Here is a 14,304-nt window from a genome sequence, read left to right on the forward strand (position 1 = left end):
GATTTCAGCCCTAAGTTTGATTATTTTCTGCCTTCTACTCCTCTTAGGTGAATTTGCTTCCTTTAGTTCTAGGGCTTCTAGTTGTTCTGTCAGGTTACTAATATGTGCTCTCTCTAGTTTCTTTTTGGAGGCACCCAGGGCTATGAATTTTCCTCTAAGGACTGCTTTCATTGTGTCCCATAAGTTTGGGTATGTTGTGGCTTCATTTTCATTACACTCTTAAAAAGTCTTTAATTTCTTTCTTTATTTCATCCTTGACAAAAATCATTGAGAAGAGTGTTGTTCAGTTTCCATGTGAGTGTTGGCTTTCTATTGTTTATGCTGTTATTGAAGATCAGCCTGAATCTGTGGTGATCTGATAGAATGCATGGGATAATTTCAATATTTTTGCATCTACAGAGGCCTGTTTTGTGACCAATTATATGGTCAATTTTGAAGGAGGTACCATGTGGTGCTGCGAAGTAGGTATATCCTTTTGTTTTAGGATAAAATGTTCTGTAGATATCTATTAACTCCATTTGTTACTTAACTTCTGATAGAGACCATGTATCTCTGTTTTGTTTCTGTTTCCAGGATCTGTCAATTGGTGAGAGTGGGGTGTTGCAATCTCCCACTATTATTACGTGAAGTCCAATGTGTGCTTTGAGCTTTACTAATGTTTCTTTAATGAATGTGGCTTCTCTTGTATTTGGAGCATAAATATTCAGAATTGAGAGTTCCTCTTGGTATATTTTACCTTTGATGAGTATGAAGTGCCCCTCCTTGTCTTTTTTGAAAACTTTGGGTTGGAAGCCACTTTTATTTGATATAGAATGGCTACTCCAGCTTGTTTCTTTGGACCATTTGCTTGGAAAATTGTTTTCCAGCCTTTCACTTTGAGGTAGTGTCTATCTTTTTCCCTGACGTGGGTTTCCTATAAGCAGCAAAATGTTGGATCCTGTTTGTGTAGCCAGTCTATTAGTCTATGTCTTTTTATTGGAGAATTAAGTCCATTAATGTTAAGAGAAATTAAAGAAAAGTAATTGCTTCCTGTTATTTTTGTTTTTAAAGTTGGGATTTTGTTCTTGTGGCTGTCTTCTTTTACGTTTGTTGAAGGACTGCTTTCTTTGTTTTTCTAGGATGGAGTTTCTGTCCTTGTGTTGATGCTTTCCCTTTATTATCCTTTGATAGGCTGGATTCCTGGATTGATATTGTGTGAATTTGGTTTTGTCATGGAATACTTTGGTTTCTCCATCTATGGTAATTGAGAGTTTTTCTGGGTATAGTTGCCTGGGCTGGCATTTGTGTTCTCTTAGTGTCTGTATCATATCTGTCCAGGATCTTCTGGCTTTCATAGTCTCTGGTGAGAAGTCTGGTGTAATTCTAATAGGCCTGCCTTTATATGTTACTTGGCCCTTTTCCCTTGCTGTTTTTAATATTCTATCTTTTTGTAGTACATTTGTTGTTCTGATTATTATGTCGGGAGGAATTTCTTTTCTGGTCCATTCTATTTGGATGTCTGTAGGCTTCTTGTATGTTCATGGCATCTCGTTCTTTATGTTCGGGAAGTTTTCTTCTATAATTTTGTTGAAGATATTTATTCCCTGAGATCTTTCCCAGAAGCTGTGATGCTTCTCCAGTCCACCCTCTCCCTGGCAGTGCACCCTCCTCCTACTTTTTATTCTTCTAATTAGTCCCCTAAGTATTCCTCTATTTACTTATCTGCATGCCTGTAGTGCATTTCCTAATTCCCATGAGAAACCTCTTTATGCAGTATGAAGTCTTTAAAAAGAGACCCACAATTAGTTAATATGTAAAGAACACAAGAATACTCCGTTCTTAATAGAACTTCTATATAAAACCCATTTTCCATTCCTCAGAAATCATCACAGACAAAAGGTAGAAATATTGAAAGAGCCAGAGTAATGGATGTCTATATATGAGAGAATCTTGTTACACATATGGAGTCAGGACATTGGTGACTGCTGTGCTAATATATGCCATCTCAAGCCAGACAAATATCCAGAATAGAGGCAGGGGTTATGCATGAAGTCCACCCTTAGCTGAGTAACTATCGTTGATTTATGACTTTTGAGGGAATGTGTGCCATTTACCTTCCAACAAATATCCTTAAAATAAACTGACTCTTTCTACCCTCTAGTAATCAACTTTTTTTGATTATAATACCTATAGTGCTAGGAATGAGACATTTCATCTATATGCTGTGATACTCTCTTATTTAAACTAGCATTTGTCTTATGCATGGTGAGCTTGAGTTGTCACTTGTGCAACTGTCTTGTTGTATCTGGATAATACTGTTCTCTTATAATCTACCAACTCTGCTTCTTTACCTTTCCAGCCTGCTTTTTTGTAAAGATCCCTAAACATTTGGAGAAAAGGTTCTGAAATAGATGTCTCATTTATGAGTGGACATTCCTTATAGAATTGGCAAAGGTTACTCAGCTAGGGGCAGACATTTTGCATGTCTCCCATCTCCATTTATGTTTGACTTGAGATGGCATATATTAATGCAGCAATTTCTGGTGACTTGACTCCATGTGTGTAACAAAAGAGCCTCTCATATCAAGCAAATATATATTTTTATAGACATCCAGTACCTCTGGCTCTTATAATCATTCTCCCTCTTTTAATTGCTAAACCATGAACAGTGTGATTCTGTGTTTATCAGAACCAACTTCAGAAAGAAATTAGTCTGATGAATATTGAGAAGTCTTGCCTTAATCTATGGGTATAGTAAATTATCCAAGTATGATTGGTACTTTGTACAATAAAACTAATAGTTGTACATACTCCTTAGGGTTTATGACATATATAGCCACAGGTTCTTCTCTTCAACAACAGTTCTAGATGAGGTTGATAAAAGACCTTATGGAACAAAATTTTAAAAATGAGTTTCTTTCAACAGGTCTGTGCCAATATTCCATTAATGGACATACCTTGTAGTCTGTATTGTAGCTTTCATGCTTAATAACTTTCTCTGGTAATACATCAAAGATTTTATAGAACTAAGGGTTGAATACTTGCAGTTGTACAGAGGAAACTTCTAGCTAAGTACTACAGTGATTTCTCTATGTTCCATGACTCAAGTATGTGGTGTCTTTAGGAATAAGTACTTACTTTCAAGTTTTATTCATTAACAGAAGAACAGACATAAAAAATTCTGTAACATTTAGGGATCTTAAATTACTCACTGACAAAAATATCAAAATGGTCAATTCATTCCTTCCAGTTAGCTATTTAATATTAAGTGATATATTTTTGTTATGTGTGGAATTTCTTCATATTGCTGTTTTAAAAATTAAGTAGATTGGAGATAAGAAAAAGGGAGGAGGGTAAATGAACACAGAGAGCTACTTGATCTGGCCTAAGTGAGAAAGGACACATCTAATCCTTGAGAGACTTGAGTCCTCAGGGAGTAGGGATTATGCCAGTTGGTTATCCAGTAACAAAGTTACCTCTGAAAACATAAATACAAGTAACAATACACAAACTGAGAAGATTTTATTTAGCTCTTACCCTCTTATTCTCTTGCCTCTTTCTTGCCTCTTGTATCCTTACTTCTAATTCCCTTCTCCCCTCTCCTCTCTCTCCTTCTCTTTGTCTTTCTCTGCCTCTGCTACCCTCTTAACTACCCTCCCTATGCCCTGAAGAAGCTGTATTCTATACTAAACAACTTTTTATTAAGAGATAAACGTGTCAAAGAAAATTTAAGAAAGAAATAAAAAACTATAGTTGTAATAAAAAAGAGAACACAAAAGAGCAAAATATATGTAATATACTGACATCCAACAGAGTATTAATATCTAAAATATATAAAGAACTCAAGAAGTTAGACACAATATTCCTAATGAACACATACTCAAAAATAATTAAATATTGTAAACAATATAAACATACATTGAAAAGATTATATGCAATCACAAAGTTTGCTTTATCACTGAAATCTACAATGGTTCAAAATATATAGTCAATAAATGTAATAAATCATATAACTGAACTTAACGTAAAAGAAAATCATTTGATTTCACTACTCTTTGTCTAAATCTAACATTCCTTAATGATAAAAATGCTAGAGAATGTAAGAATTGATGCAATATACATCAACATGCTAAAAGCTATATAAAAATGTGGCCCACATCATTCTGCATCAAGAAACACTGAAAACAATCCTAATGAAGTCATAAACGAGAGAGGGATGTCCACTCTCCTTAATCTCTTTCAGCATTGTACTTAAATACTAGCTAGGGAAATAACAGACAGAAATTAAAAAGAATACAAATAGGGAAACAAATCAAGCATCCCCATTTATAAATGAAATGATAAATAGGGAAATGATTAATAAACACTAGAGATAGCAAAAGTTCATCCAGAAATTTTTTTAGAAACAATTAGAAAGTTCAGAACAAAAGATGATACAGAATTAAGTTGTACAAATCAGTACCTTTTCTATATACCAACAATAAACATAGAAAGAAAGAGATATTAAATCAATTCCAACTAATATAGTATCAAAAAATAAAAATATATAGGAACAAATCTAACCAAAGGAGTGATGAGCTTTAAAAATGTAACCTACACACCTTTGAAGAAAGAAATTGACAAAACCACTAGAAAATGAAAAGATAACCCATGCTTATGGGTTGGTAGAACAAACTTTGTGAAAATGTCCAATCTACCAAAATCTATTTACAGATTTCATATGACCACAATCAAAAACCCCATTTAAATCTTCACAGAACTTTAAAAAGATCATAAAATTCACACAGAATAACAAAATACCCCAATATCTACTACAATCCCCATCAAAAAGAAGGCTGGTGGAGAGATTATTATTGAAGATCTTAAGATATATTGCATAGGTATAGTAAGAAAAACAGTATGATACTGGCACAAAAATAGATATGTACATCTATGAAACAAAATAAAAGATCCCAAAATTAGGACATGTAATTTTAGTCACTTAGTATTTGACAAAGACACTAGAAATATAAGTTGGAGAAAAGACAACACCTTCAACCAATGGTGTTGATGAAAACTTGGTGTTCACATGCAAAAGAATGAAATTCGACCTGCATCTTTAACTGCACAAAAACTAACTCCAAATGAATGAAATATCGAGATGTAAAATCTGAAACTGTTAGAAGTTGAATTTTATCCTAATCAGAATGAAAAAGATCAATAGAATAACCAACATCATATGTTTGAGAGGATACTGGGAAAAGCTAACTCTTATTCATTGTTGGTGGAATTTCAAACTGGTACATCCAATAAAATAACTTTTAAAAAGAATGTAGAGAGTTGTCAAAAAAATCTTCCATAGGACCCAACTACAGCTCTCTTATGCATGTACTGAAAATACTCAATATCCTACTCCAAAGATATTCTTTGTTCATCCACATTTTTTATTGTTCTGCTCATAATAGCTAGTAAATGAAAAGAGGGTTAACATTCTTCAACAATTGAATACATAATAAAATTATGGTTCCTATACACAATGATATACTATATACTATCGAGCTGTGACTTAAAATGAAATCATGAACCTTGTAGGTAAATGGATGGAATATAAAAAAGGATTAAATGTTGAACAACATATTCTGGACATTGAAAAACAAATGTCAAATGTTTTCTCTCACTGAAGCCTCCTAGCTCCTGTTCTTTAGATGTCTGTTTATATCATGTAGAAACTGCAGAAATTAGGAGAGTAAAACTGGACACTTACCAGGAAAGAGGGTTGTGGAGTAAAAGAGAGGAATAACAGGAAAAAGTGCTCTGAACAGGGAAATCTGAAAGTAGGTCATACTTAAGGAGTTGCAGAGAGATAAATGCCAAGTGCCAAAGAAGGTTGATGAGGTTAAAGAGTACATATCAGGATACATATGATTTGATAGAGTAAATTGGAAATATGGTGTTCTTTAGGGAGATTGGGGCAAAAGCTAAAAACAGATGAAAAGGGGTCTGTAAAGTTACATGGACACTTGCTAAAAGAAACATACTATTAACCACTTACTTAAGAAAAAACATAAAACACAAAATATTGTGTATTTTGTATAAAATTTTCTTCTCTGGACAGATAATGTTCTGGGTAAGACTCAAGGACCATATCAGAGAAACCGCAATAACTCTTCGTGATGACTAGCTTCCATAGTAACAGAAGGCATCATGTAAGCTTCTAAGGGAGAGAGGCAAGTCCTATCTACCTATGGTGCCAGTGAACCACATCAATGGCCAGTATAACTCAATAACTCTAAGGGCTAAATAGTGGCACACACACCTTGGAGGTAGCAAATACATTTTTAATTGGAACTATGTCCTTTGAGTAAGAGGGAAAATGTAACTTGTATTGCAAATAATTGTGAATTTATTACTTAGTAATAATGAAATCACAGTTAAGAATCCACAACAACCAGATTGCTAAAAAAGCAAATCTCTAACAATAACCAATAAACATCTGTTCTTATACCCACAAATAAATGTGTCATTCAGCCCAACTGGACCTAGAGAAAGTACCCACAGAGCTGAAAGGATTTGCAGTCCCATAGGAGGAAGAACAATATGAACTAACCAGTAACCCCAGAGCTCCCTGGGACTAAACCACCAATCAAAGAGTACACATGGTGGGGCTCATGGCTCTAGCTGCATGTTTAGAAGAGGATGGCCTAGTTGACCGTCAATGGGAGGAGAGGCCCTTGGTCCTGCAAAAGTTCTATGCCCCAGTATAGGGGAATGCCAGGGCCAGGAAGCAGGAGTGGGTGGGTTGGTGAGCAGGGAGAAGGAGGAAGGACAGGGGATTTTCAGAGGGGAAACTATGAAAGGGGATAACATTTGAAATGTAAATAAGGAAAACATCTAATAATTTTTTCTTTATTTATAGCCGGTAGATATATTACAAAAAACACCCACAGGCTATCAAAATGCAGAGTTATGGAGGCCATTCCCAATGTGTAAATCTACAAAACCTTTGTGCACCTAAAACTCAGGGAACTTTGCTTAAGGTGGGTAGAAAGATTATAAAAACCAGGATACCAGGACGCTTGCTGTGAGTTTGTATCTCCGAGTTCTTTCAAAAAATTATAGCCATAAAGTTTCATCAACATGATTGGTTAAATGTGAGCTGAAATAAAAAACATTATGCCAAAGGAAATGCCAAAGCAGACAGGGAAAAGCCAATGTGGAGATAACAGTAGAAAAACACTACAGGCAACTGAAAAATCCAGGGAGCAAGAGCAATAGCTTTACCTAGGGACAAACACAATTGTTTTTCCAATACAAATCATCCTCCCTGAAAACATACATACAAGTAATATTATAGGGAGCCAAATGGCTATATTTAAGAATTTTTATGAATGCTCATGTACTCATATGCATGTAATAAGAATTTTTATACATGAAGGAGTTCATAGATTTGAAAGAAATCAAAAAGAGGTATACATAAGAGTGTAAGGAGAAAAAATGAAGGAGAAAATTTAAAAAGAAAACAAATTAACTATATTATTTCAAGACATTAAAAAATAACAAATAAATGAAAATTGGGGGTGAAACTAGAAATGTGCCATTTTTCTGTTCAATTTGAAAAGTTATACATTAAGCTTTTAACATATGTGAAAGATTACCAAGAAAAAAAAAAAAAAGAAACGAAAACACCCCAACTGGTTTTCTTGATAACTACAGAAATTTACTTTCACAATGTTGATACTCATTCTTGCTTAACTGGACAATGGTGAAGTTCAGAGAGGAGACAATTACATTTACTTTGAGATCTGGTATGATGATGTCAAATATAAGCTTAACAAAAACTTTTCTGGCACAGATGAATTTTACCTTTTTTTTGTTTTTTGTTTGTTTAGGTGTTTTTTGTTTGTTTGTTTATTCCCATTTCCCTTTTTTCTAATTGGATATTTTGTGTATTTATATTCCACTCCTTTCCCGACTTCCCCTCTGGAAATACCCTATCTTATCTTCCCTCCCTCTGCTTTTATAAGTGTACTCCCCTACATGACCACCCACTCCTGCCTCCCTGCCCTGATGCAACTGTGCTTATTTTTATTCTGAAATCATGGTTTTTATTTACTTGTATTGAATCACTCTAAAGATATTTTTAATTCTATGTTACTTGAAGAAAATATAAACTTTCTTAGTTATATTACATTGGTAGACTTAATAACCTTAATATTTATAGATTTTTGAAATTTAAAGGGAAAAAGAATTGTTATAGGTCATTTGGTGCAGCAAATTGAACTGAAAATGAATTGGATTAAAAACAACTGTAGGGAGGGAAGGAGAATTTGTAGGGTTTAATGTCTTAAATTTACCAACAAACGTAACAAGTAGTTTCTTATTTTGATTTAGACTGTAGCATTCACATATGTGGGTCAAAGTTTTGTCACTGTCCTTCTAAGACAAAAATTGAACAATCAGGGATACTTTATCAAGATAAAAACTGACACCATGTTGTCGCTAGACATGGAAGCATGTAAGATGCAGCAGAAGACTCTAACTGGTCACTATGTTCATGTAAATGTGATTTATAGAGGACTTTGAGCTTTAAGCCATCTTATTTTTACATTTCTCACTAACTTTCCACACTGATTGGAATCTTAGCACCCGTTGTATAGATCACTGGGAACTCTCAGACCCAGGCAGGGACTGACATAGTATTTTCTCAGTGTTTTGCCATTTCTTTTTTGCATAAATATTAATTTTTAATATTGAATCTTCAAAGTGAAATCACACCTTTCTGCCACATCAAATACTTCTCTCAATCTTTTGCAAAATTTCTCTCTTCTTTAGGATTTCATCCAGTCCTTTCGTTGAACTTTAAATTCTGTTTAATTACATCCTTATCTTTCTCCTGTAACTTTTATCTATTCAAGGCAAAATATATGACCCAAGGATATTTATACATGTCAAACTCATCGAAAGTGTGGCCCAAATATATTTTTATTAAAATGAGTATACTTCTGGACAAAGAGGTTATTGCTCTGGGCATTAAGTGTGAAAATCTGAGCATTTTTAATAAATGAAAGTCATAACCAAATATTTTCAGATTAAGGGTACTTTTCTCTCTCTCTTTTTTTATTTACATTTCAAACATTATCCCCTTTCCTGGTTTCTCTCCAGGAAACCTCTTATCCCATTCCCCCTACTTTTGCTTCTATGAGGATGTTCCCCCACCCACCTATTCACTTAAACCTCCCCTCCCTGGCATTCCCCTACACTGGGGCATCAGGCCTTCACTGGACCCAGGACCTCTTCTCCCATTGATGTCCCAACAAGACAATCCTCTGTTACATATGAGTCTGGAGCCATGGGTCCCTCCATGTGTACTCTTTGCTTGGTGGTTTAGACTCTGGGAGCTCTGGGCAGTCTGGTTGGTTGATATTGTAGTTCTTCCATTTCTTTATATCTGCTCTTCTATATCTCTTACCACTTTATGCTGCTTAATTTCCTGTATAAAATAAATTCACTTCAGATCATGCACCACATATGTCTCTCCTTGTTAGTTTTGGATGCAGGATCTACAACCAGCATCTGTATTATGTGAGCTTATCACAGGCTTGTATTTTCTATGGATCTAAGAAAATAAGATATGTCTTCTGTGACATTTTACCTCTTCTGCCTGTTGTTGTTGTTTCTGATACACAAAAGTCAACTTTCATTTGTCTAATTTGTGGGGTCCATTGAGATAGTCATCATCCTGATTATTCTGGTTTTCCATGAATTAACCTTGTTGGCTATTTTTTATCCATGTTCTCTACATCTGATTTGTCCCTGGATTTTATTTAATTTTTCTGTGTGACATTTTTATATGTGGAAGATTTTATGGGTTTCCATTGTTTGCAACTATGAAGCTTGGGGACCATATTCTATGTTTACCCTTTATGGTATTGTTGATATTATGCATTTTCACTGGAAATCAAATATAAAATCATGTCATATTTCTAATCTCTGTAATATAGCTTTATGTACTTTTAGATTTATGAAGTAAGAATTTTCCATGAATGTTCACCTATGATATAACTTTACAAACCTGGAATGTCAAATAATCTTCAGAAATTTTGAAAACAGAACCAGGAGAGATAAAAATCAGAAGTGTTTTGGAGCCTTGATGGCTCTTACAAAATACTCACATAGCACAAAACTTGTAACTCCAGGTCCATGGGAATCTGGTGACTTCCTCTTACCTCTCTGGATTCTTCCACTTTGTAGTACACATTAAGTTATGTGAGCAAACAAATATACATATAAAATATATCATTGTAAGCCTTAAGTGAAAATAATTCTCTGTTTTGTAGTGTTTGATTCCATTTGAAATGCACTTTATTAATATGTTTTGAACAAATAGGAACACTTATTTTACAGAAGGGAAATGTGTCATTAAAAGGTAGGACTCTAAATCCTGAAAAACAGAGCTATTAGGTTACATCTTAGAGGATGCATGGGATTAATTTCGATCTTCTTGTATCTGTTGAGGCCTGTTTTGTGACCAATTATATGGTCAGTTTTAGAGCAGGTACCATGAGGTGCTGAGAAGAAGGTATGTTCTTTTGTTTTAGGATAAAATGTCCTATAGATACCTGGTATATTCATTTGTTTCATAACTTTTGTTAGTTTCACTGTGTTTCTGTTTAGTTTCTGTTTTCATGATCTGTCCATTGATGAGAGTATGGTACTGAAGTCTCCTATTATTATTGTGTGATGTGCAATGGGTGCTCTGAGCTTTAGTAAAGTTTCTTTTATGATTATGGGTGCCCTTGTGTTTGCAGAGTAGATGTTCATAATTGAGAGTTCATCTTAGTAGATTTTTCCTTTGATGAGTATGAAGTGTTCTTCCTTATCTTCTTTGATAACTTTTTGTTGAAAGTCAATTTTATTCTATATTAGAATGGCTGCTCCAGCTTGTTTCTTGGAACCATTTGCTTGGAAATTTTTTGCAGCCGTTTTTTTTTTTTTTTTTTTTTTTTTTTTTTTTTTTTTTTTTTTTTTTTTTTTTTTTTTTGTGGTAGTGGCTAACTTTGTCACTTTGATATGACATCTGCCCAGGATCTTCTGGCTTTTATAGTCTCTGCTGGTGTTATTCTGATAGATCTGCCTTTATATGTTAATTGACCTTTTTCCCTTACTGCTTTTGATATTCGTTCTTTGTTTTGTGCATTTGCTGTTTTGAATTTTTGGTTTGTTTTTGTTTTTCGAGAGAGTTTCTCTGTATAGCCCTGGCTGTCCTGGAACTCATTTTGTCGACCAGGCTGGCCTCGAACTCAGAAATCTGCCTGCCTCTGCCTCCCGAGTGCTGGGATTAAAGGCATGAGCCACCATGCCCAGCTTGCTGTTTTGATTATTATGTGACAAGAGGAATTTCTTTTCTGGTCCAGTCTACTTGGAATTCTGTAAGCTTCTTATATATTCATGTGCATTTTTATCTTTAGGTTAGGGAAGTTTTCTTTTGTAATTTTGTTGAAGATATTTACTAGCCCTTTAAGTTGAGAATCTTCACTCTCCTCTATACCTATTATGCTTAGGTTTGGACTTTTCATTGTGTCTTGAGTTTCCTGGATATTTTGGGTTAGGAGAATTTTGCATTTTGTGTTTTCTTTGATTGCTGTGTCAATGTTTTCTATGCTATCTTCTTCCCCTGAGATTCTCTCTTCTTTCTCTTGCATTCTGTGGGTGATGCTTGCATCTATGACTCCTGAACTGTTTCCTAACTTTTTTATCTGAAGGGTTGTCTCCCTTTGTGATTTCTTTATTGTTTGTATTTCCATTTTTAGATCCTAAATGGTTTTGTTAAGTTCCTTCACCTGTTTGGTTGTGCTTTCCTGTAATTCTTTAAAGGATTGTTGTGTTTATTCTTTAAGGGCTTCTATCTGTTTACCTGTGTTCTCTTGTTTGCCTGGCAAACACCGAAGTGGATGCTCACAGCCAGCTATTGGATGGAACACAGGGTCCCCAATGGAGGAGCTAGAGAAGGTATCCAAAGAGCTGAAGGGGGNTGCAACCCTGTAGGTNGAACAACAATATGAACTAACCAGTACCCCCTGAGCTTGTGTCTCTAGCTGCATATGTAGCAGAAGATGGCCTAATCGGCCATCACTGGGAAGAGAGGCCCCTTGGTCTTGCAAACTTTATATGACCCAGCACAAGGGAAGACCTGGGCCAAGTAGTGGGAGTGGGTGGGTAGGGGAGCAGGGGCGGGGGGGGGGTATAGAGATCTTTCAGGATAGCATTTGTAATGTAAATAAAGAAAATTAAAAAAAAGAAAATATCTAAAAAAAAAAAAAAAGAAAAGAAAAGAAAAGAAAAGAAAATATTTTGTCCATGATCACAACTAGATAGGATTTTAAAAATTTTATCTGTGTTTCATTTAAGTACATTTCCATTGTAAGCTGGTTATAATTATGGATAAGTTACTTTATCAAAAGATATAACTTTATTTTGTTATCCAAATACCTAAAATATACTGCACCATAGAAAATTTTCTTTTATGAATGAACCATACTATATTGGCCTTCTTTTTGAAAAGTCTTTATTTTTAAAATATAAATACTCATTTCCCAAAATACACTCTACAGAATTTAAACTGCATATTTTTATAATGTTTTAGGATTTTCTTGATGGGATTTATTTGTTCAGAAACATGTGAGAGGAAATGAAGATTCCTGAAGGCTGTATGTCACAGAAGCTGAAAAGCCTCATTCCTGCCATATAAAGGAATTTTAAAATGTGGATTTCTTTGTCTCTCTCTAAAGAAAAGTTAAATATTCCATTGTTTTCTATACTTTTATGATTCTTGACAAAGTTCCCTGAGAAATGAAAATCAGGAAAAAAAATGAAATTATTTCAGATTACAGTTCTAGTAGTCAGGGATACAGTGTATCTTAGGGAAGGAGTTCTGCCAGCAGGAGCACAGAGTGAGTGTGGTGGTCATAGAATATATCCACAGTCAAGTGGCAACAGCAATTAATGTTAGTGCTCAGTTCCTCTTCTCACTTTTACTAAGTCCAGGACTCCTTTCATGAAATAGTCCCTCAAATCTTACACAACTTCTTCCATATCCTCTGTCCAGCATTTTTCACATCCTTGTTCCTCAAGCTGTAGATCAAGGGATTCAACATGGGGATAATCATGGTATAAAAGATGGATGCCAACTTGTCAGTGTCAAAAGAGTGACTATAATTAGGCTGCAAATACATAGATATCAAAGTCCCATAGAAGACGATGACTACAGTCAGGTGTGATCCACAAGTTGCAAAAGCCTTGTGCCTGCCCTCAGTAGAGTTCATCCTCAGAATGGCTATGAGGATAAGGAGGTAAGACACAAGTACAACCAGAAGAGAACAAATCAAATCAAAAATGGCAAATATTAAAATGATCAACTGAATTTCATGAGTGTTTGAACAGAGCAATGGTATCAAAGGGATGCAGTCACAGAAAAAATGATTGATTATATTGTAGCTGCAGAATGACAGCCTGAACATCTTTAAAGTAATTATAAGAGACAGAAACAAACCGTACAGATAAGCAATTACTATTAGTAGCCAACATTTTTTCTGTGACATGATGACATTGTAGAGCAGAGGGTTACAGATGGCCACATAGCGGTCATAGGACATGGCAGAAAGAATAAAAAGCTCACAAGTAATGAACAGAAGAAAGCAAGCTAGCTGTATAGCACAAAGATAATAGGATATTGTATTTTGGTTCACAACAAAATTTTCTAACATTTTAGGTCCTACAGCTGTAGAATAACCAAGATCAGTGACAGCCAAGTGTTTGAGAAAGAAGTACATGGGTGTTTGCAGTCGAGAATCCACTATTGTGAGTATGATCATGCCCATATTTCCCATTAGTGAAATCAGATAGATGATGAGGAATAGTCCAAACAAGGGACCCTGCAGCTCAGGCCGATCAGTGATGCCTATCAGGATGAAATCTTTCATGACTGTGAGGTTCTGTCTCTCCATGCAGTCATATTACTAAATTTATTCTGGGTAGGAACAGTTAAATAAAATTTTAATGTCATCATAAGGTGATTTCTGTAATGCAATTTTGTCATATACATGATACATTGAAACTATCTAATAGTTATTTCAATATATATATATATATATATATATATATATATATATATATATATATATATATATATATATATATATATAAACAGTCAAAGTTATATATGAAGAAAGTAGACTGACGTTCTCACGTAAGATGATTTCACTGATATGAAACATCATAGTTCAATGACTCAACTTGGAGAGAAATTGAATTACACAAAAACTTGTTAAGACAAAAAAGCTTGTACAT

At 34.6% G+C, this 14,304-nt stretch overlaps 1 protein-coding gene across 1 annotated transcript; it reads right to left on the reverse strand.

Annotated features, from left to right (window-relative positions):
* Window positions 1–13,025: 13,025 nt before the first annotated feature.
* Window positions 13,026–13,961, reverse strand: LOC110318882 (olfactory receptor 8K3-like). Its single transcript, XM_021194207.1, has one exon. It carries the CDS (start codon window positions 13,959–13,961, stop codon window positions 13,026–13,028), a length of 936 nt encoding a protein of 311 aa, XP_021049866.1.
* Between the last annotated feature and the right edge of the window lie 343 nt (window positions 13,962–14,304).

The sequence above is a fragment of the Mus pahari genome, chromosome 3 (assembly GCF_900095145.1).
Source record: "Mus pahari chromosome 3, PAHARI_EIJ_v1.1, whole genome shotgun sequence".
Taxonomy (NCBI): Eukaryota; Metazoa; Chordata; class Mammalia; order Rodentia; family Muridae; genus Mus; species Mus pahari.

Coding starts and splice junctions, on each gene's coding strand:
- LOC110318882 (XM_021194207.1), bottom strand. CDS start 13,961: ATGGAGAGACAGAACCTCACAGTCATGAAAGATTTCATCCTGATAGGC.